Source organism: Bubalus bubalis, chromosome 3 (genome assembly GCF_019923935.1).
Source record: "Bubalus bubalis isolate 160015118507 breed Murrah chromosome 3, NDDB_SH_1, whole genome shotgun sequence".
Classification (NCBI taxonomy): domain Eukaryota; kingdom Metazoa; phylum Chordata; class Mammalia; order Artiodactyla; family Bovidae; genus Bubalus; species Bubalus bubalis.
Window position 1 is genome coordinate 90,480,686 of NC_059159.1, and position 24,913 is coordinate 90,505,598.

At 41.2% G+C, this 24,913-nt stretch overlaps 1 protein-coding gene across 12 annotated transcripts in view; it reads left to right on the top strand.

Annotated features, from left to right (window-relative positions):
* Positions 1–24,913, top strand: part of BNC2 (basonuclin 2) — a 479,630-nt gene that overhangs the window by 323,464 nt on the left and 131,253 nt on the right. For 11 of the 12 annotated variants that reach the window (XM_044939822.2, XM_044939817.2, XM_044939819.2 and 8 more), the window contains one exon: positions 17,408–17,643. In XM_044939822.2, the coding sequence (XP_044795757.1) occupies positions 17,408–17,643 (236 nt within the window). Of the gene's footprint in view, positions 1–17,407; positions 17,644–18,453; positions 18,560–24,913 lie in introns of those variants that run through there. The other variant, XM_044939826.2, reaches the window with a different exon arrangement.

A 24,913-nucleotide genomic window follows, 5' to 3' on the forward strand; every position in this document is an offset into this window, starting at 1 on the left:
TCTCCCGAAGTCCGCCCAAGTTCATGTCCATTGCATCGGAGATGCCATCCAGCCATCTCATCCTCTTACACACTCTTCTCCTTCTGCCCTCAATCTTTCTCCACATCAGGGACTTTTCCAATGAGCCGGCTGTTCACAGCAGATGACCAAAACACTGGAGCTTCGGCTTCAGCATCAGTCCTTCCAGTGAGTATTCAGGCTTGATTTCCCTTCAGATTGACTGGATTGATCTCCTTGCTGTCCAGGAAACTCTCAGGAGTCTCCTCTAGCACCACAGTTAGAAGGCATCAGGTCGGTATAGTATCAGTATATTTCACTGAGACCAGAAGGGTAGTTTCTATAATACCAACCCCTCCCACTAGCTTGGGACCTCAGGAAAAACACTTCTTCATCTCTGGGTGCTTATAACCCACTGTAGCATCCCCAACATGAGGGAGTGAGGTAGCACATGGCAGGAAGGATTATGGGAATCTCCTGCATGTACCTGAAAGTCTCTGATTTCTGATTGCCAGTTTCTTTCCCAGCAGCCTCAAGCACAGCCTGCAAACCACCCCACCCTGCCTGTAGTTCTGTTTTTGTCTTTCTTTATCAGTCCTTACTCTTGTTTTCGTCTTTGTTCCTCTGTGCGTCTTCAAGCAACAAAACAAGTGAAAGTTAGGTGGAAGGTTTCAGTAGCCTACCCAACCAAGAAGAAAATTTTAGAGAAGTTAAATTTGCTTGATCATTAACAGATATTGGCATTTTTGTTTTATTAGGAAGATCTGTCTTGAGCTAAATATTTTTCACTTTTTATTTAGTAGCTCTTCAATACTCCTTTGCCTGCAAAAATCTGAGGGTAAGAAATTCTCCCCTCCCCCGCTTTTGGCTGTTCATGTTTTCCACTATCAGTAAAAATTAAAAAACAAATCAACCTCTCACATAAAAGAAAACACCTGTTTGGCTTGGAGAATCTGGCCAGGGAGGTCTTTTTCCTGACGGGCCAAAAGCGACCGTCACAGGGCCCCTTATCAAAAAAAAAAAAAGTCATTTTTTTCCTTTATTTCATATGAGCATTGGCAGAAACTCTGACAAGCAGTTCTTCATATTTTATTATGCTCTTGTCTGCAGAATCTCTGTCAGGCAAAAACCTTGTCAGCGGAAAACCTGTCGTGGGATCAGAGGAGACAAAAACAGGTGTCACATAGGCAGTCAAAACTGAAGGAAAAAAAGATTAGGCTAAAGAGAGAGAGGCAGACAATTACATTAATGCCATTGCTTTTATCTTATAGATGTGTGTTATTATCTCGGGGTGCTGAGTGCGCAATTGCCTCAAAGAAAAGTAGACAGGAGACAAGGGGAAACTTGATAGTTATTAACTGAAGAGGCAGTGTGTCAAAGCTGGATGGGGTTCAAAGTTTTGCAAGGGGAAAAAAACTGCAGGCAGCCAGCAACGGCTGTGTGGTTCTGCTTTCGGCTACATAAACCTAGTAGCAATCTAACATTTTCGACTTGGAAACAGATCATAGAGAAAAAAATTAATGAAAGATTTCATTTGGAGGTTTGGGGGGGGGGGGGTTTAACATTTATCCTATAGACATGTGACTGAATCATAGTCGTTTCTCTCATAAAATCTTGCCTCGATGTGAGACATGAAGACAGGCATTTGTCAGCTCAGCTTTGTTGTTTGGATATGTTTAAAACACCTATTATCAACACACTTTTAATTAAAAAAAGCTATTAAGAAGCCCTTTTACTAAGTGTGAACATCTGTATGTGCAAGCTGTAAATTAGATCACATATGTGTGCCTCAGTCAGAGACTAAATAAACTTGGCAAGTGTTTTCTATTACTGGTTTTTAAATACAGTGAAATATCTACAGGAACAATGGTTACACTTGAAATTTTGGATCTTCAAAAACAGTGTGCCTGTTGATCCTGATGAATAGACCTTGTCTTCTAATTAGACATTAGAGTCATTATTATGAAATTGGTAACCAGAATTCACTGGGCTAACCAATATCTCCCCCGTTTCTTTGTTCATGTCATTTCAGGAGACTTCTTTTTCTCAAAAGTTGGTCTCCATGAAGTATTTGTGATGGTAGAAAATAGTTTCACTTTGCAAGTGGCTTAAACTCTGAATGCTCTTTTGCCTTGTTGATAACTCAGGTGTCAAAGAACCAACTGATAGCAAATGGGATGGGAACTTTTAAGGCCTTCCTCTCTGCTCAGTCATACATCGATGATATTAGTGAAAAAATCAGCAAGCATTGCTTTAGTCCTTAACATTTTCTGCTCATGCATTTAAAAATTGGTTAGTTTAGCCTTTTCCTAAGACAGCCTTCTTAGCCCTTTTTTATGAGCAAATCTTTATAGAGAGGTCTTTTATCCCGCCAGTCACTGATGCAAAGCAGTTTGATACTTGATATATGCATTAAGCAAATCCAGCAATCCAGAAGAAAACACACGTCAGTGTCAAAAGTGTGTGTGATAGCCCAGAGTTTCAAGGGATTACAGTGGGGGAAAGAGAGATTGATTATAGATTTAGAGTGAGATTTCAGACTGACTTACTGGGAGAGGGAAGGAAAAATACTTGTGACACAAAGGTGACGTTCATTAAAAAGAAAAGACTGAATATAATCATTTCTTTCTTTTAGGTGTTTTCTACCAAGTGCTGGCTTTTGTATTACTGTTCTCTCTAGGTTTTGAAATACTTCTTCACTGCTGTGGTAGAATTTAAAGCCCATATTCTATCGAAAATAAATATGACTTGCTTTTGCAATATTTCCATAATGAAGTTTCTGATACAGATCTATGCTACTTCAGGAAAATTAAGTCTTTAAGGTTAATAAATTGGGAGTAGGGTGATTATTCTCTTACAGGATTCATTTTTTTGTTTGTTGAATAGAAGGATATTCAGCAAACAAGGTATTACTTTTAAAGGGGATATGTTTTGTAGTCAGTGTGCATTTAATTCATTGATCTGTGAATTCTATAAAGCAGGGTTTTGTGTAGTCAGCTCTCAGCTCTCCTTGGTAACTAGAGACTGGATAGCACAACAGAAGGAATAAATAATAATAATAATAATAATCCCCAAACCTGATCGCAGCAGGTAGATTCAGTTATTTGATGTCTTCCTAGACTTACTGTCAAGCTTGCAGATTGCATTTCGTCTTTCCGCTTAACCACCTATTCATGGAGATGCAGATGAGGAGAGATATACCCCCAAAAGTGGGCCTTGAAAGGAAAAGGAAGAAGGAAGAGAAGTACAACCGAGGATCTGTTTAGTCTCCTAGCCGAGAGAGCAAGCGTTGACAGTCTACTTCTGCGTGTGCCTCAGTCAGACTTTAATGATTTCCAAAGTCTGTTGTGAGGACTGTATTATTCATAAGGCCACAGGGGGGGAAATGCCAATCAGTTTGAAATATTACCTATATAGTCTCAAGTGGAGCTCAAATTCTACCCTGGACTAATTGAGAGTGTGTGTGTGTGTGCATATCCATATACACCCAAAGCTGCATGTCAGATAGGGAGCAATTAAAATCTGTAGGACAGTTGGGGCTCATTGGAACTCCTTCTGTCCCCCTTTGCTCCCTGCAGGGTAGGTTCACTTTCCTAATGGACCATAAGAGTATTCATCTACTTATCCCTCATGTATTAAGAGAAAAAAAAAAAAAGATCAAGGACTCTTCACATAAGACATACAGGGTATAGTAATGTAATCAGGGTTTATGGTGGCTCAGTAGAGGTGTCTTTTTTTTTTTTTTCTTCTTTTGACTTAAAAACACTGACACACTATTTGTTCAAGTAAAAAAAATAAGCCTTTCACATATAAGGACTGACAGTTTTTATCACCAGGCTTGGGGATCAACTCTTTCAGCTCCATATCATTCCTTTTCTTCTTTCCTTAAAAAAAAAATTCTAAAAGCAAGACTTCTCTCTCTTTGATATTAAATATCCTAATTAATTCAACTTTGACAGTTAGCAAGTTGTGACTTAAAGGGAACATGAGTTATTTTATGCTTAATTTGCTCCCAGGTTGCACACTTCTGTCCCCCCAAAGTAGTGGGTAAAACGTGCAGATCTAAATATTACTTCAGGTCATAAGGAGTTTTTCTCTTAGTAACGGTCATGGTCCACCTTCCTCATCGATCACCTGACTCACTGAAAAGTTTTTAATCCGTCATCGTTGCCATTTGTTACTGTTCTCCTCCGGGGTGACAACTATGACTGGGAACTGGCTCACAACCTATGGTAGGTTAAGCCTTTGCCTTGCACGCTGATGCTCTTGCCTAGTAAGAAAGCTGAGTCTTATAATGGGAAAGGATTGATGTTCTAATGATTCCAAAGGGCCCCTTTATGATGAAATTCTAAATACGCAAAACCCCATTAAACCTGTAGAAGTTCATGGGCTAGCTACATTGAAATGACATATCATTATATTGGGTATAGTGTGCATATTATAAAGTGTGGTATAATTGGAAATTATTGGTCATATTAGCAACAATGAAGAGCCACCCACCCTCATAAATTCAGAGGTTATGGTCTGGGTACTTGAAGTAGGAAAGGGAACAATATTCTGATTATAAGTAATCAAAACTTAAAAAATCTGACCCCAGAAATTGCCGTAATAAAATTCCGTTGCGAACAGCTGTTTTTATTTGACTCTTAAAGTAATTGTGGAAAGAATTCCATAAAACAGCCCTTTAAAGACACATTGAAATGTTAACCTCTTAGAGATTAAAATAGTATTCTAGGACCCAGAGCTCCTAAAAGCTGACCACTTGATGCTATTATAATTTGGATCCTAAGGGGAGTTGGGGCAAGAGACTGGAGTTCTCAAAACAATTAGCTTTGCAATTTAGGGCTCACTTGGCTTTCTCCCAAAATCAAAGAATAAGACTTCTTTAATTTTTTTCCACTTGTAAAATTGCTTCAAATTAGTATTTGAAATTTTAAAAATATCCAGGACAGGACTGGAAATTAGTAAAATAGAAGGCTTTCTTTTAGACTGTTTTCATACAAATTTTTAATTGTCTTACTCTGCGAAGTAGGTGGCTTTGAAAAACCATTCTCTTTGGCTCGGTTTTCATTGTATTGAATGGCTATGAGCTTCACACCACCGTGCCCGAGCAGCTATTTGGTGGAGTCTACTGGACATCAGGGGCTGGAGTGTTAGAGCATATTCCTGTGGAAACCACCTAAGTCACTTGAATTTGGCTTTTAAAGAAAGTTATGTTTAAAAAAAGTTGTGGAAAACTAAGAACTATAAACTATCACTGAGAGCCAATTTTCTAGGATCAGTGAAAAGCACTTTTATACTCCAACATTAAGGAAAAAAAAGTATCTGAATATGTTCTTATTTCTATGACCTTCACAGAAAATATTGGAAGTGAAGTCTGTAGAATTACAGGTTTACATTTATTTTAATTTATTTGAAGGTTTGGGGAGTAATTCCTGTTATTAAAAATTGAAATAAAAAAATAGTTATTCACATTTCATTTGATAGATTCAAGTTCTTTTATAACCACCCCTCACACACTACCAGTAGTATTTTATACATTTGAAAACTGAATTTTATAAAGGGCATTTCTTTGTTCTTTAAGTTAGCAATGTAGTTAAAAGTATATATTGCTTCACATTTATTACATATTTTGCATTACATTTTACATTTACATTACATACCTCCATTAATGAACCACAAATATGCTGGCTGTTGTCCTTACAGTGATTCTGTTCTTGTCAGAAATGAGTTTTCTTCACACTGACTCATGTGTCTTGTGGCTTAGCCACCACTTTCCTTTGAAAAGCTATGGATTCTATCGAAGTGTTTATTGAAATTATATCCAGGCCTTAATTTTTCCTTTGTCTTATAGCCAGAAAATTACCAGTTTAAACTTCTGTTTCGGGCATTTTAAAGAAATCCAGGTAAATTATGTTTCCTCAGTAACCTAATTCACAGTTTAAGAAGCTCTTATACTATGAATTTCCCATTCTTTTTAACTAGAATGCCTATTGAACCCCATGGACAGAGGAGCCTGGCAGGCTATGGTCCTTAGGGTCGCAAGGAGTCGGACGCAACTGAAGCAACTTAGCACACACATACATCCATACTGTGCGGTTAAACCCTATTCTTTTTCCCAAAAAAATTCTGTATACTAAAAAGAGGTTAATTTACCTGTTTGCTTTTTCTCTTTTCCTCCAAACCTTTTACAAAAGAAAAATAGTCTTTCTTTGTAGATGCTCTTATAATATTATTGTGTTGGCTGTTCTTTGACACCCTTTCAAAGTCTGTACACTTGTCCTTGGTATCCAAAGGGATTTGGTTCCAGGACCTGTACAGATATCAAAATCCATAGATACTCAAGTCCCGTATATAAAATGCTGTAGTATTTGTATATAACCTATGCTGCTGCTGCTGCTAAGTCGCTTCAATCATGTCTGACTCCGTGCAGCCCATAGACAGCAGCCCACCAAGGCTCCCTCATCCCTGGGATTCTCCAGGCAAGAACATTGGAGTGGGTTGCCATTTCTTCTCCAATGCATGAAAGTGAAAAGTCAAAGTGAAGTCACTCAGTCGGTGAAAGTGAAGTCACTCATATAACCTATGCACGTCCTCCCAAATCTGCCATATATTTTCATCATCTTGTAATACCTAATGCAATGTAAATGCTCTGTAAATCATTGTAAGTGTAATGTAAATGCTGTGTAAGGTGTAAGTAGTCTCAGAGTATCAAAAATTCAGGTTTTGCTTTTTGGAAATTTATGGAATATTTTGTATGTGGATATTTTCCATCCATGGTTGATTGAGTCCATGGATCAGTACCCATCGATATGGAGGAGGACTGGCTCTACTGTATCTTTTCCTATAGCTAGGAGACCCTAAATCTAGCACGTGGATCACAAACTTAGTGATCTGTTCTATGATTCTCATAATGTCTGTTCATTACGATCCAGTCTCTGCACCTTGATATTAAGCTTGTTTTCTTTAATATCAGTAGATCTCATACTGATTTTACCTAGAAATCCATTGGATGCCCCCAAATAATACTTGAAGTTGTAGGAAAGGGAATAAATTATGCAACTTCAGTCAGTGCCTGATCAGCTAGCAGCCCCACCTCACTTCTTAAACTGCCATAATTACCTTTTAATGGCACCCCACTCCAGTACTCTTGCCTGGAAACTGCCATGGAGCGAGGAGCCTGGTAGGCTGCAGTCCATGGGGTCCCGAAGAGTTGGACACGACTGAGCGACTTCACTTTCACTTTTCCCTTTCATGCACTGGAGAAGGAAATGGCAACCCACTCCAGTGTTCTTGCCTGGAGAATCCCAGGGACGGGGGAGCCTGGTGGGCTGCCGTCTGGGGTCGCACAGAGTCGGACACGACTGAAGCGACTTAGCAGCAGCAGCTGTAGCACTGTTTTCAGAGAAGTATAAAGAGTAAAACATCTCTTTTGAGAAGACTGACTTGAAAACTGACTGTTCTTTCTGTGTTAGGCCAGAGAGAACAGAGGCAGGCCACACCACACCAGACCAGCCAGGAGTCACTTTCACCAGTGGACTTAGGAGAGTCTAAACGTCTGTACTGCAGTGGTAGAGGTTAGTCCAGAGAGGCGGGATAGATCCAGGGGAGCTGCAGTGGAAACATTCACAGTCACTCATTTTGAATGTTCATGATATGTAAAGGTCAATGGAAAAGCAACAGCAAAATAGAAATTTTTAACTCTAGCATAACCTCAACTGTATAGAATTACATGGTTGGACCATAAAGAAGGCTGAGTGCCAACGGATTTTGAACTGTGGTGTTAGAGAAGGCTCTTGAGAGTCCCTTGGACTGCAAGGAGATCAAACCAGTCAATCCTAAAGAAATCAGTCCTGAACATTCATTGGAAGGAGTGATGCTGAAGTTGAAACTCCAATACTTTGGCTACCTGATGCAAATAACTGACTCGTTGGAAAAGACCCTGATGCTGGGAAAGATTGAAGGTGGGAGGAGATGGTTGGATGGCATCACCTAGTAGACGGACATGAGTTGGAGCAAACTCTAGGAGATGGTGAGGGACAGGGAAGCCTGGTGTGCTGCAGTCCATGGGGTCGCAAAGAGTCAGATGCAACTGAAAGACTGAACAACAACAACAATATAGAATTATGGATTGAAGAAAATACATACAGCTACATCAATGTGTAGGTGAATAGTGCCTTTGGTGGTGGGGTTATGTATGTTGTCTTCTGCTTGTTTTTCTTGAATTGATATTTTTTCATTGAGCATCTGTGACATCTTCATTAAAAAAAAATGTAACAGGAAAGGTTTGATTTTTTTTAAGCATTTTGGCAGAGTTTCTTAGGCTTCCCTTTCACAGTAAAGGGGTCAAGGACATGTTTGGAGTTTAGGGTACAGAGCTTGGGTGAACTCAACTTACAGGTTAGGGATGGCCTGTGTAGTGCAGGAGTAGTTGGGTTGCCAGAGGCAGATGATCACAGGTGGACAGCTGGAGAGGTGGTGCCTCTGGAATCCTGATGGGTCCCAGGCATCTTAGTTGATTTCCCGTCCAGACCCTCCAGATTCAAAAATCTCAGTCATCCTGTAACTCTGACTCATCTTCACTCCAAGCATCTGTTTTCTTCCCCATACTTGTTAGCTTGGTCTCGATTCTTTGTTCTCCTTTTCTTTCCCCTTGTACTGTGGTAGCAGTCTCCATGCTGTTGGCTTGCTTGCCCCCAAAAGAATTTTGAAAAGAAAAAGCCATCCTAATATTTTCGTACATTAAGTAACTTGCCAAGGTCATAAGCAAGTTGGTGGCACAGCTAGCATTTGAACCCTTGGTGTCTGGCTTTAGAAACTCTGTTCTCAGTCTGGAGGAGAATGAGCACTCTTTAAATATCGGGAACTTTAAGTCATTGCTCTAAGTCATTATTTTTTCTCCTTAACTCTTGTTTCCAGTTCACCATCTCCAAATAACATTACCAAAAATGAAATCATATGTTCATTGGAAAGTCTTTTATCATGCATGCCTGCAGGGAAAATTAAGAAAATAAGATAATATATCTATAAGTGGAAATTTTATTGTTTACTTTTGATCATGAAGAGGAATACGATCAAAGTAATATAAATGTTACAAATTTTCCTAACTTATTAAATGTGAAGTGAGTTTTTGTCAGAAATGCATCTGTCAGTAAAATGGATAGGGCAATGAATTGTTTTCTTCCCCGATTAGTTCATGTGTCAGTAAATGAATGGATCTTATTGGAAGAAAGAGAAAATGTACACTCTCGTTTCCTTCCCCATTTTTGCAGATCTAAGTGCTTGGCCACCTGTTCACATGAGTAGGTGCGACTGGAAACTATAACATCGGCATTCAGTTGTTAGGAATCATTTCAGATAATGTGCCAACAATTACAGAGTGATCAGTTCGTTTTGTTAAGAGGGAAGAAATGCAAGTCATCCACCTTATTACTCAGATGTTGTTAGTCATTTACTTTCTCAATTTCTGCACTAACAAGACATGATGAATGCCTGTTTATAAATTTAGCCATGAATGTTTCATTTAGAGGCATATCATTTATTATTGTATACACGAAAAAGATTGAGAAAATAAAAATACTATGTTATTCAAATGACTTCTGCAATATATTTTTTTTTAAAGGAGATACTTTTATTACTGCTGATTTAGCTATCATAATTGATGAAAATTTCCACCAGTGCTTATGGTCAAATCAGGCTGCCAAATCAGACTTAATTATCATTGAAAAAAATGAACTCACATTTCAATTCAAATGAATGTATTAATATACATTTTGAGAAATATTAATAAGAATCAATAAATTATGGGCTACATGTCATAGCATAGTTTGCTAAAACAGTCCAGAATAAAATGTGGAGCCAATAAAGTTAACTTACTAAGTATACAATAGAAATGCTATTTCTCATTACTTAATTACTAATGATGTGCTATAAAGTATAACTTTTTTTATGAAGTGAGGTATATGAAGTGAGGAATATGTTAAAATTAAAAATATTACTTTGATAATGCAGTTGGTTTCATCTATGTATCACTGTCTGGTGTTGGACTTTAGGAACAAGATAGATAAGACTCATATTTTATAAAAACATGGTCAAATTTATAACATATTTAATGAAAGGAGTTATATATTGCTAAAAATGAAGTGCTTTGGCATTTATATCATAGTTTATTGTAATTTTATCTCTATTAAGAGGATGTAGATATTCAAGACTTTATAAGATGCAAATGATGCTTAATCATAACCAAAATAAATATTTTGACAGTACTTGATTAAATGGGTAGTAATTACCTTATTAAATAATAAACATTGTTCCTGAAAGACATCATGTAAAATTCATATCCACAGGTTTTATTCAGTGTATCTAACAAATTTCATAGGTCTGAGAAAATATTCAAACTGAATTTAAAAGAGCGGGCATCACATGTGCTTGGGGGCTTTACTCCCCAGTGGTGACACCTCCTGGGGGTGCGTATCAGGAATAATTGAAAAGAATGGAGGGAAAAGCCATTTTCAACTTTGGACATTTCTGCTTTGCTCTCATAGGATACTTTCTAAAAAGTGATACATTATCACATATAAGAATTCAGGAGGTGACTTGACTATTGCCCCATTTTACATAATGTCTGAATTCTGAATATTTCAGCATAGACCCAAATACCAGGTTCTAGTTACCCTTTACTTGCATAATCAGGGAAAGAGGGCCCTTGCCTAGGTTCTTGGTGCTTTTATTAATCATTAAACAAGGCTTCACAAAGCAGTTCAAATTGGCCATTATTTTGGCACCCAGGAGAGCTTTACACCCTAGGCCAGTGCACTAAGTCAAGGCAGAGTGTGCCTTTATTTGGTCAAGAAGAAAGGGTATAGTTTTCACAGGAGGATTGGGGGTGGATAATCTGCATGGATAGGCTTCCCTGGTGGTTCAATAGTAAAGAATCCACCTGCCAATACAGGTGACGTGGGTTTGATCCCTGGGTTGGGAAGATCCCCTGGAGAAGGACATGGCAACCCACTCCAGTAATTTTGTCTGGGAAATCTCATGGACTGAGGAGCCTGGTGGGCTACAGTCCATGGCATTGCAATGAGTCAGACATGACTGAGTGACTAAACGACAGTGACCTGCATGGACAGGCAGGTCTGTTCTCAGGGGAATTCTCTTTGGGAAAGAATTAGATATGGGATTTCAGGATCTGGAAGCTGAGTCCATGTGTCTGCATATCTCTGAAAGGCCCATGCATACCCCAGGTCTATGCAGATCATCATTTGAAGTCCAGGGGCTTCCCTGGTGGCTCAGATGGTAAAGAATCTGCCTGCAGTGCAGGAGAGACCCGAGTTGGCTCCCTGGTTTGGGAAGATCCTGGAGAAAGGAATGGCTATCCACTCCAGTAGTCTTGCCTGGAGAATTCCATGGATAGAAGAGCTTAGCAGGCTACAGTCCATGAGATCGCAGAGTCAGACACAATTCAGAGACTAACACACACACACAAACATACACAAGACATCTCACAGTAGAGCACTGCAAACATTTCCTACCCTGTTCACGTAGCTCTCGGTCATCTTGCCCTTTGACTGATCTCTGTGGTTTTCAGTGATGTGCCTGTGTTAGGGGTGTATGTCAGCATCACCTGTGGTAATTCTTCCTTTTTAAAAAAATAGTATTGATTTATTTGACTGTATCCAGTCGTGGCTGGGGCACAGGCTCTTCATTGCGGCGTGCAGGAGCTGTAGTCGCAGTGCCCAGGCCTCTCGTTGTGGCATGTGGCATCCAGAGCACTTGGGCTCCGTAGTTAAACAGCGCCCCGCTTAGTTGCCCCGTGGCCTGTGGGATCTTAATTCCCCCACTAGGGATGGACCTCACATCCCCTGCATTGCATGGCCAATTCTCAACTCCTGAGCCACCAGGGAAGTCCCAGTCGTTTTTCAAATGAATCTTGACCATCTCCCTTTCAGTCCTCTTCTTTAGGGGTTGTGGCTGTGAGCCAAGTTGCCCCAGCTGACAACTGTTCCTTTAAATAAACCTCTGGACTCATCAGAGTTCTACATCTAAAATTGTGTCATTTTAATCTTATGAAATATTTAGTATTTTCTATATCCTATTAACCAGAAATAAAATTATAACCTTTCCAGAGGTTTTGGCTTGCAGTGTTAAGGTTTCTTTCAGACTGCTTGTCTGACTTTTCCGTATCCATCTTCCACCTGTTGGCTGCAGGTTTGTCACATCCAGTGGATATTCGGTTCTCTTACACACATCTCATTAGTGCTGTGGTTCTCAAAGTATGGTCCCTGGCCAGCAGGATCAGTGTCTTGTGGAGGTTTATTAGAAATCCTGTTTCTTGGCCCCCACCCTTGACCCAGTGAATCAGAAACTCCGGGGGAGGGTGGCCCAGTGATCTGATCTATGTTTTAACAAGCCCTTTCTGCTGATTCTGGACACACAGTGTTTGAGAATCCCTACCTTAGTTCCATCTACCTGGACTGCCACCTTCCTTTCTTCCTTGCCAGTATCTTATAAGACTTTCCCTCTCCTGCAGAGTCGCCCTTTCTTCTGTGTCCGTCAGTACTTCATCACATCTCTTTTATAGCATAGACGAGGAGAGCATCTGCATGCAGCACCTGCCTTGGGGATGAGTTGTTAAGTGCCAGTGAGTAAATGCATGTATGCATGAATGAAGGAGAAGAGAGCGTTAGGAAGAGTGGTGATCAATAAGGTCAGCTGCCTTGGCGAGATCATGGAGAATAATGAAGGGAAAAGCGATCGGATTTTGTAGGAAGGCAGGTGTTGGTGACCTTTGAAATGCTTGCTTCAGCAGAGTGATGGGCAGGAAGCCCAGACTGCTGGCAGTTAGGGACTTCCAGCATGATGAAGACTTGCATGTTACTAGAGTTGTTTATTGACTGTTTATCTGAACATGCAGTAGCAACAGAATTTCTTGGGAGAAATAACTAAGTGACCTTAGGCCAGTTACTGACCCTCACAGAACTTGTAGGCAGTAATAGTAATGTCTTGTGTTCTTAATCTTTTTAAAGGATTAAACAAGATCATTGTAACCTTAGAATGATGCCTGCCTGACATTTAGTTAGTACTTAAATGGTTATTTCCTTTATTCCGCCCCCCCATACAATTACTTTTATTTGTTAATGTTGCTGATGATGTCCATCACCCTTGGCAAATTTGTGTGAGATATAAAATTGTTAGGGATACCCTCATTCCAGTCACTGGAGATATTGTATATTGCATTTGGCCTGGAACTAACATACCTTTAGTTGAACTGCTGACAGCTTCTTTGAAAAACATGTTATCTAGCTGAAAGAATACCCCCAAAAGGTAGTTGTCTTAGTTAAGGCTCTTAGATACAAATTACAAAATCCTACTTCCAGCAGACATAGGAAGAGAGAAAGGGAGAGAGATTTTGTTGGCTCGTGTAACTGAAAAATATCTGTGTCTTCTGCAACTGTATCTTCTGGCTCAAACAGCATTGTCAGTCCTTAGTCTTTCTCCAGCCATTCTGCAGCCCACTTGTCCTCCACGTGACTCTCATTCCCAAGCATATTTGACAACTACCCATTTCAAGGAGGGAAAACTCCCCACAGTTCTAACTGAAACCCTGGATTCAATATCGCTGTTCAGACTTAGGTCACTTGCCCTTTCTTAAACTGGTTTTTGTGGCCAAGGAACTAGGAGGTGCTGGTTTTCCAGGCCTGGCTTCAGGAATATTCTATGAAATAAATGGTACTGAGTGTACAAGAAGAGGGGCTCCCTGAAGGGAAATGTGGTTTCTGTACCCAGAATGAAGGGGAAGCACAGCCGGAGGAACAATTGATATCATCTCATTGTATAGAAAAGTGCTTTTCAAACTGTGCTTCTGAGAACTCTAGGGGTCCCACTGAGATGCTTAAACAGGAAGGGAAGAGATAGTAACTCATAATGGGAAGTTGTCAAATTCATGTCCATTCAAGCTTTACCAAGAGTAGCTTCACCTTCATATATTTTTATGTCCAATTTCTGGTAAAGATTTCATTTGGAAAAGGAATTTTGGCAAAACAATTGGTATAGGACTATCTTAACAGAGGGTTGGTCCATAGCTCATAAAGGTAGGGGACCATCTTTTCCCATTCCATCCTGCTGAACAAGTTCTTGCCCTGCTTTTCCTTCATTCCTGTTGGCTCAAATTTCTAACCTGCCTGAGTTCCAGTCTTGATTCCCCCACAGTCAGACATAGGAAGAGCATAACCTTAGGCAGAGTCCAGTTCTCAGTTTACTGTTACTATGACAATTTTAAAAATCATTACTGAACCCTTTGCTGACCAAGGAGACATCCCCCTAAAGCTGTTGACAATTTGGTGACTCAGTACCATCCAGCAGTTATAAAGCAGAAAGTTTTGATTTCATTTAAGACATTTGAGCATAATCTTTGATGACGTGTTTATGCTGAAATTTGCAGTTGACATCAGCAAGCTGGGCAGTTTAATTTTTCCAGCCTTCCTCTATGGCTCATCTCCTTGATAATTGCTGCTTAAATCACACACTAGGAGCTTTTTCCTTATCAAATATTGACTTTTCAAACTGTTTGGCCGACCCTTTTATTTTTCATATCAGAACCCAAAATGTAAGCCAGGCACTTATTTGTGTAAATAAAATTATATTGGAACACAGACATGCCTATTTGTTTAAGTTTGCTTTTCTCTCTATAATAGCAGAGGTGAGTAGTTGTGAAACTGGAGGCAAGGCCCATAAACCTAAAATATTTACAGTCTAGCCCTTTACAGAAAAACTTGTTGACCTCGACTGTCTAGTTACATCGCTTACAACAGAATTCCTACTTCTGGACATGTGGCATGCTAGACAATCAGTAACGTCCTTTTATTTTCTTAAAAAATATTTGTTCAGTTATTTATGCCTGCATGGTCTTAGTTGCAGCACATGGGTTTAATTGCCCCACGGCATGCGGGATCTTAGTTTCCTAAGACCACGGATGGCATCCACACCCCCTTGTCGGAAGACAGATACTTAACCACTGAATCACCAGGGAAGTCCCCAGTCATGTCCTTTGAATACTTTCACTCTCTGATGGCCTCATAAGCGTATCTAGGGATATACTTCTGCCTTATCTATTCTACCTGTGTTTTTTCAATTCTTTGAACAGCCTCTCTTTGTACCCTCAACAGTTTAGTCCTCTTCATCCTCTAAAACTGCCAGCCCTTTTTAAAGAGTGGGAAGAGAGAGGGGTGAGACGTTACACCTGGCCCTAGAACACACACACCCCTACATATACTCAATGCGAAGATAACAAGGTGCCAGTCACATGGACAGAAATCAGGTTTGGTTGCACTTTATGCCCCCTCTACTCGACCCTCCCAATTTCATATTTGTTGTGGTCACAGCAGTGTATTTTGTGAAGAAGAATCTGATACGAGGAGTTTGATAAAGGGAAAGGGAAGAGGAACAGATTCCACCTAAGCTGGATGCTGGATTCTGTAAGGCAGAGCAGCCACTGCTCAGAAGATGAGTAGTTAAGCTGTACTTGAAGAAGAACAGGGATGATAATGCCTCTTTCCTGCCGTCTAAATGCCCTGTGGAGTGAGAGAAGACTTCAGTCCCTAGGCTTGTGAATCCCTTATCTTTCTAAAACGTTAAATTAATTTTTAAAGCTATTTATTCAAAGTTGACTTAACCACTAGAATAGGAAAGATCAGACAAATCAGCTGCAAGAAATGAAGTATGAGGAAACCCGAACTCTTTGACAAAGTATTCCTGGGAGTAAATGTGTTGAATGAAGCCAGCGGGTAAATGATAAGGGCCTTTACACTGTGGATGTAAGAAGGCAATTTATCAAGAGTACATGAACTCTCCAGTGACCACAAGTCAGGAGGAAACGAGAGTGGAGGAGGAGCCCTGAAAAAATACATTTGAAACACGAAAAATTGTGTGTGTGTGCGTGCACTTTTAAATACTTGTATTACTATGCAGAAATACCGGTGTATTAAAAGAGGAGCTGCTCAGTGTGTGCACCTATGGTAGCCTGCACTGCTCAGGGAGAAGGTTATTGGGAAGAGTGATTGAGGCATTCGACCAGACAGTGGTTAGAACTTGCAGAAACCTTGGGTGCTTGCCGGTAGAATTAGGTAGATTTGAGCCCGGCGGTTGTTGTCTGACGCCCACTTAGGTGAGCATCTTTCAGGCTCGCGTGTTTCTCCCTTTAAATCTCTAGAAGGTCATACCTGTATAATTCTGGCAGCTGATCCAGTGCTTTTGCCTTCTCTTGGGTTCAAAGGACCTCTCATTCATTATCGCAGCATCATCTTTGCAGCATTTCTTTGAGCCCTGTGGATGGGACAATGCTGTATCTTAATGGGTCAGTCTAGAGAAACTGAGTAAAAATGTCGTTTATCTGCAGTAGGGTTCTCAGTAACTCAGATAAGGGTGGGGATGAGAATGAATAGCCTTATCTGGCTTTCAGAGCTAGGGCAAAAATGTGATTTCTCAAATTTGAGGAGAAAAAGCCCTAATTATTGAAATATTAGTTCCACTGAACATATTTACTCTGAGAATGGTCATCCTCAGTTTTCTATGCTGAGATGATACAGCTGAAATACACACAAATTCTCATACTTTGATTTTAGTCATTTTTTCTATTTTCATCTCATACTAAACCCTTTATGACAGCTGTTAATAAAGTACCTATTTATGACCTGAATTTCTTTTTTTGTTTGTTTATTTTTTCTGAATAACTTAGAGAACACTAAACTAATGGGTAAACAGCAAGAGGGGAATTTTGGAGAACTGAGTCTTGGAATAATTCCTCTTAGCTAATTCAGCTTAAGGTAAATGACCAGCCCCCATCTGCCCCCCAGAGGTCAGCCTTCCTTATTCCCTCTGGATTAACCTCTTACCCCTATAAGTCCAAAGAACACCCTCCTCTTCCTCTTTAAGCCATCCAGGTATGTTAAGGGGTGAATCTCACTCAGAACAGTGATGCTGGTTGAACGTGCAGTTGGGGCTTGAGTTGGCAGCTGTGTATGTGTTCCTCCTTTTGGTGCAGGGACGGGCGACGCCATGGTGACTTGGGTTGAGTCGTAGTTCAATTAGCAAATTAATTGGGTTTTTAGTGCCAGCCACAGTCATTTAGAAGCCTCCGTGGTGGCTCTCTTCCTGCAAACCAAGTGTGTTTTGTGTCTGCTGTTGTCTGGACTTTATAAACACATGGAATGCAAAAACATAAACAAGTTGGGAGGAGGTGGGACGAGCGCTGTGCACATTACACCATCCTGTTTCGGTTATCATCCAGGTATAGAAATGGAGACCCAGCCCCCCATGACTTCCAGTAACTGGCTTCTCCTTTCTTTTATCTCCGCCCTCTCCTTTTTCTCTCTGCCTTCCCGCTGCCCCTGGACCTCCGGCGGGACCACCACAGCCTTGGATAAGCTCAGCACGCAGCACCTGTACCACCCCACCCAGGTGGAGATCGTGCAGTCCAACGTGGTGTTCGACATCAGCAGTCTGATGCTCTACGGCACGCAGGCGGTGCCCGTGCGGCTCAAGATCCTACTGGACCGTCTCTTCAGCGTCCTGAAGCAAGAGGAGGTGCTCCACATTCTGCATGGCCTGGGCTGGACGCTGCGCGACTATGTCCGGGGGTACATCCTTCAGGTAGGGGGAGGCGCCAGAGTGGTGTCTTGGGGCCAGCTGGAGGAGGGCTTGGGGTAGGAGCCCTGGACCAATCCTGCCCTCCCACACCCCGCAGGCCCAGGCATGCATGCCCCATTCTGGTTAACGTGGTCCTTCCGGCAGGCTGGGCAGGGGATTGGAAAGCAGGAACTGTCTGCCAGCCAGCGGCGCCCAGGCTCCGTGGTGAACGTTAGAAGGGAGATGGTAGCCTATTGCTTAGGGTTGCTCTGTTTGCATTCGTCTGAATTCAGCTCCCTTTCCCTACAACATGGGCCTCCCAGCTTCCCTGAGTCTTCTGGAAGCCTCCTCTGAAAGGGAGGGCTCAGAGGTGGGTGATGGGTATGCGGCAGTCTGAGACTGCTCTTCATCTGGGTTTAGCAGAGTTTGTTCTCACATTTAACCTGGTAGGTTTGGTACTTCCTTGGTGGTCTCTGCACCCTAACCATTTATTGCTTCTTCATCCAAATCAGAGGAAAAACGGTGTAACCTCTGTAGTAAACTCCCTGCTTTTGTAACCGGTAAACCCTCGCATTCCAAAACCTGCAGACCTGGTTACAGACTTGGCCTTCACAGCAGCTGTTCCTCCAGCTTGAGCCCCTTCTTTGTGTCAAGGGCATCTCGGGTCTGGTAAGAGACTTTTCTGAAGGCCAGCAGCCTCCACTCCCCATACCCCTAGGCTCCTCGCCTTTTCTTTTTTTTTATTTTTTTGCCGTATCTCCTAAGTTGTTATGCATTGTGTACTTTGCCTCTGAAATGTTTTTATGGCCGTCTGTCTTCCTACGACCCTTGAAGGGTAAATGTTGAAAGCGGCATGTTGGGAGACCCCAGGATCCAAAAAGACCACACTGGACGATGAAGAGATACTCCCTCTTGCCAAAGGAGATCGCAGTTGAAGAAGGTAGAATCTGAAGCAATGTTTTGAAATTTCTCATGGGGAATAATACCAGGAGAACTGACCCCTTCAAAAAAAAAAAAAAAAGTGGTTTTGGCTCTGCCAGCCTTGTTGATTCCCCAAACCAGCCTGTGGTGTGTGTAAGGCTGCCAGCTTGGTGTGTAATGAGTGAGGGTTGAGGAGGGTAGAATTTTGCCCTTGCTTTAACCTGGCATGAACACATACACATTCCTGTCGTTCTCCAGGTGTTAGACAGGGCAAGTGAGCAGACTGGGGGGCTGTGTGGAAGTAAAGAAAGAGGGAAGGTCGGAGAAGGTAGAATCACCTGTCTGCTCCAATGACTGCTTGGTTAGCGTAGAATCATTTTGTAGTGAGATGTCAACTTGGAAGGCATGGGGAATTTGGCTCTCAGAAGATGAGATGATGCTGATAATAGGAATAATTATATATTACGTTTTCAGTTTATAGAAGACTTTCACAAGCATTATTTCATTTGCCTCGGGATGGGGACATTTCACTGGGGTGAGTGGAGAGTTAAGTCCTGGGTGGTCAGGGGGACCTCAGGGGGTCCAGGAGAAAGAGGCCAGAAAGAACGAAGCGTGGAAGCAGATTCACAGTCCCTGCTCCTGCCAGCCTAGAGGTGCACACAGCACCGTGTCTTTCTCCAGTGGTTTCCGCATGGGATTAGTAATGTCCGTTTGGGATGGATTTTACCCTACAGGAAGGAACAAACCTCTTGCAGCGTTTTGAATGGAACTGTCAGCTTGGCTAAGCACTCTTTCCTTTATTAAAAAATTAGAGTAATATTCCCCAACCTGTTCCCATTTTACTGCCTCACCGTGATGCCTAGTTCTGACACCGATGCTTTACTTTTGCTCTACGTGTCTGTTTTTGCCCAAGTTACCTGGACCACACGTGTGGCCTCTTTATGGAAGCACGTGGATACGTGCATGGCTGTGATGACTTGCCGTCGTGAGAGCCCAGTGTACCATGGCGCTTTGATGGCAGTAAACACAGAGTCTGCTAGTTGTCCTGGGGTGTAACCCTATTGTTCTGCCTCGAACAGTGCCTGTTCTGTGTTTTACTTGAAATTACTACTGAGGTGTTAATTTTTTTCTCAGTATTTCACCATAGCCTCTAGGGCAGGCATAGAAAACATACTCCACATTTTGTTCTGTATGAAGGCCTCAGATTTAAAACTACGAATTACAAGAGAAATGAAATTTCAGAGGAAAATTCATCAAAGCCATTAACTAATATTTATAGTCTCTAATTTGGGGGTGAAGTACTACATAGAAGAAACACTTTCAATTATTGTGATTCTTAAATTATAGGTAATTTTCATTAATTTCATGGCAATTTTGACAAAGTCTCAAATTTAATATAATATTTTTTCTCAGAGTCTAAAATTGACATTTTGAGAAAATTGTAGATGATTTTTACATTAGGGGAACATTACGTTTAGTTTCTGTCTTGTTTTATTGGTAGGATTGATGTAATATGAATTTTATTTAAATGATGCTTTTTGTTATTCAGCATTTATCATCTACTTGTTTCTTATGAAAACAATTCTCAGTTTAAGAAAAAAGCAAGAAGTTGAAGCACATAATGCTATTACTTATGTAGTGAGACAGTGATCATTTCATTAAAAAAAAATAGGCTGTTTAGAAATAAAGCTTTTTTGTCTCAAGCCATGTTGTTTGATTATTGGCCAGTACTTTTAAAATTATATATAGTAATGATAAGGTATGCTCAAAAGACTTTGAATATAATTGCATGTAACATATTTGAGCAGGTAGACGGTAAAATGTGCATCCAAAGGTTGTGGAAACCTATAATGTACTATTAGTGTACAAGTCATTTTATCTGGCTAAAACTCAATTGTCTTGTAGCCCTCAAGGCATCAATTTTAGCATTATTGCTCTCAACAACAGTATATTGAATATTATGTCAGTTAAAGGAGAATAATTATCAAGGCAAGTTAGGGTGGCTGTTAGTCTTACCACATATTGACTTGGTTAGCAGTTGGCTATAGATTGTGTTACTGGGCAAATGAAGATGTACTGTAAGTTGAACTGGTAAAGCCAGGATATTAATTTAACTCTCTCTGGGTCCAGACCTACATCCCTCATGTATAAACACAGCCACTTCTGGTTTCAGAAATACTTTTGAATGGGTAAAAAGTATCTATCGTAGTATCTGATCTGATTTTGAATTTTTGGATGTGGGGGACAGAGGGGCTGGCTGTTCGAAACTATCCTTTGCAAGCATGTTTGAAGAGGTTATTAAAAGAGAAAGGGAGATGATGGTGGTGCCACAGATTTATTTAAAAGACTGGCAGTTTTTTTAAGAATCCTGTACTGTTTCTGTAAAATTGCTTTTTACTTACATGATTATCTGTGCTATTCATAAGCTAACCAGCAGGCTGTAAACTGCAGAGCATGACGTGGATTACAGTGAGTTAAGAATCCAGGTAGTATCTTAAAGGTGAAGAACCCAGTATTCTCTGGTGTACCAATTAAAGTGTTCATTCATAAAGTGCCAGAAAAGTAAAGCAAATTTTAGGCCTTTTCCCACACAACAGGAAAAGGAAGAAATAGGCCATCTGATCCTAAAAAAGCAACATGAGGTATTTTTTTTTTCCTGCTGCTGAAGAGTCATTCTTATTTCAAGTCTATATCTCATGGTAAATCTATTGACAAGGGCTAAAAGCAGTATCCTGTTCTTTCCCCATTTTCCCTGACTATGACCCAGGAAGTGAGAATATGGGTGATTATCGCTGTTGAATTTAATCATTTGAAAATCAACCGTTCACATAGTCTCCTTGGCAGTTTGAACATGTAACTGACTTGCCTGGGCTCATACGCCAGCCCATGTGTGGAAATCTCCTCCTCTGCAAAATGAGTCCTGCCAGGATTCAGGGAGCCATATCAGACACTCCAAATAATTAGCTGAGGTGTCAGCAGACTGGTGAGAAAACAAGCAGTGATGCCCATTTCAAGTCACCTGTGTCTTGAAACAATCAGAACTAAAAGAACAATCAACCCTCTAGGAGAACATTTCCCCGAATATCTGGGCCCATTGATCTTGGAGGTCCAACTTAAACATTGGGAGGACCTCTACTCTGGAACCTTTCCTTAGAGCCTTATGATAGTTCAGTTCAGTTCAGTCACTCAGTCGTGTCTTGACTCTTTGCGACCCCATGGACTGCAGCACGCCAGACCTCCCCTTCCATCACCAACTCCTGGAGTTTACTCAAATCCATGTTTATTGAGTCAGTATGCCATCCAACCATCTCATCCTGTGTCGTCTCCTTCTCCTCCCACCTTCAATCTTTCCCAGCATCAGGGTCTTTTTAAATGAGTCAGTTCTTCACATCAGGTGGCCAAAGTATTGGAGTTTCAGCTTCAGCTCAGTCCTTCACAATGAATATTCAGGACTGATTTCCTTTAGGATGAACTGGTTGGATCTCCTTGCTGTCCAAGGGACTCTCAAGAGTCTTCTCCAACACCACGGTTCAAAAGCATCTATTCTTTGGCACTCAGCTTTCTTCACAGTCCAACTCTCACATCCATACATGAATACAGGAAAAATCATAGCTTTACTAGACGGACCTTTGTTGGCAAAGTAATGTCTCTGCTTTTTAATATGATGTCTAGGTTAGTCATAACTTTTCTTCCAAGGAGCAAGCGCCTTTTAATTTCATGGCTGCAGTCACCATCTGCAGTGGTCTTAGAACCCCCAAAAATAAAGTCTGTTACTCTTTCCACTGTTTCCCCATCTATTTGCCATGAAGAGATGGGACCAGATGCCATGATCTTAGTTTTCTGAATGTTGAGCTTTAAGCCAACTTTTTCACTCTCCTCTTTCGCTTTCATCAAGAGGCTCTTTAGTTCTTCTTTGCTTTCTGCCGTAAGAGTGGTGTCATCTTCATATCTGAGGTTATTGATATTTCTCCTGGCAACTTTGATTCCAGGCCTTGTGATAACGTTAGCATAAGGCTCTGAGAAGTTCTAGAGCAAGTGATTTGCGAGGTTAGATAAGTAGCTTCCACTAACCTTGCTTACTTCATAGCCTCTTTCTGTGAAGCTCATCAGAAATCTTCCATTCCTGAACACACTCAATTCTTCTTCATCTTGAGGCACCTGCACATGTGGGTTCTTCTGCCTGGACTCTTTTACTCACTAGTTGTCCACCAGAGTCCCACTTTTTCACAGAGACCTTATTCAGTCCAGCTTAACCCATATAGGTCTTTTCTCACATGGTTGTCTCTCAGAATTCTGTATCCCTCAAGCTCCAATACAATTTGAAATAAATCAAGTCAACTGTTAAAATGTTTTTTCCTGGCTTCCTCACTCAGAAACACCGTGAAGCCAGGGTACTCAGTACATACTTGTTAAATGAGTGGGTAAAAAATTCTGCTTCACTTGACACAACTTGATGTTTCACTGTGGAACCCGTGGTATATCCAATGACTTCACTTGGTCCAATGGCCCTTCATCTTTCTTCAGGTGTCCTGGGGACCAAAGGCTGTAACAGCAGCTGGGCCACTGAGGGCAGGAAAAAGAGAAACAAGCTCACCCCCCAATACCCCCTAGCTAGTGGTCTGTGTAGAGTAAGTGTTTTGTGGTATCCATGTGGTAGGCAACATCAATACTAAGCAAACACTTGGATTAAACAGCCCTTTGTGGAGCAAGTTCACATACATTTGCTCTTTGAATCCTCTCTGTCATACCACCCTCTTGTAGGAATTGCCAGTGAATTAACTTTTATAGTTGTTGGAGCTCGAAGAGGTCGAGTGACTTTTCCTTGATCACAGAAACTGTTAATTAGCAAAACTTCCAGAGAATTAAGAACCATTTACCTCTTGTTCATCACTGTAACCTGCCTCCCAGCCTGGCACGTAATAGTGCTTGCTAAATACTGGATGGAGGAAGTTTTCAAATCTGATTCCAATGTGGGTCTCTGACTCTGTTAGCAGTAAGACTATCAAGCTGTGATATGTGACGGTCTTGTAGATCAAAATGATGTGGTTTGGGGAACATAGAAGGCCGGAGAAATATTCAGTAGCAAAATTAGGTGAAATTGGTTCCTGTTTTAGGTTCCTTTTCTTGCCTATTTCCTGATATTCCACCTGTATCAGCTTCCCTTCGTTTTCTGATTTCCATGACCCAAATTTTTCCTCTAGATCTAATGCTTAATAATGCTTCGTTGTCAATGCTCATCTTTGACTAACCTTTCCAGGGATACATGCCTTTTGTAATTAAGTGTAAAAAACTGAAGGTTTTATACCTAGTTATTAAGATTTCAGCTATATCATGTGCCAAGAGTGGAGCAGAGACGAAGTAGCTCTTTCCTGGTCCATAAAAGGATATCAGGTTGGATGGTAAAGGAGGAACTGGGTGCTGGGTAAGAAGATTGGGCCAAAGTCTTGGTCCTGCCACCGATTATTTATGTGAACATGGAAAATGTGCCATTCTTAGCCATGGTTTCTTCATCTCTAAGTTGAGATAACCCTTTATACCTCTCTTGCTTTTTGGATGGTGAAATGATGAAATAATGTGGATAAAATCATGTTGTAAACACTAGTTCCAGTTGGTACTTTCATTTACATCTGTACATAGACTTGGGTCTCTATAGTTACAGCAGGACAGTGTCCATTCCAGGCTCAACACGTTTCTCTGTAGATGTCAGATGCTTAGTAAAAGACAGGAAGTACGTTTTAGCCATTAGTTAATATCACTAGGATAAATGCTAGTTCTTATTGGACTGCAAGGAGATCCAACCAGTCCATGCTAATGGAGATCAGTCCTGGGTGTTCTTTGGAAGGACTGATGCTAAAGCTGAAACTCCAGTTCTTCGGCCACTTCATGCGAAGAGTTGACTCATTGGAAAAGACTCTGATGCTGGGAGGGATTGGGGGCAGGAGGAAAAGGGGATGACAGAGGATGATGATGGATGGCATCACCAACTTGATGGTCGTGAGTTTGAGTGAACTCTGGGAGTTGGTGATGGACAGGGAGGCCTGGCGTGCTGTGATTCATGGGGTCACAGAGTCGGACACGACTGAGCAACTGAACTAAACTGATAGTAAATAAACTATAAAATCCTAGTGGGCTAACACAGTAGGAATTTCTTTCTCCTTCTCAGCCAATGTCCTGTGTGGTGAGTTCTTTCCTCCCTGGGTGATTTGAGGGCTGTAACTTAGAGCCACTCTGGTGGCTCGGATGGTAAAGAATCTGCCTGCAGTGCCGGAGATCCCCTGCCGGAGATGCAGTGGGTTCGATCTCTGGGTCTGGAAGATCCCCTGGAGAAGGGAATGGCAACCAAATCCAGTATTCTTGCCTAGAGAATTCCATG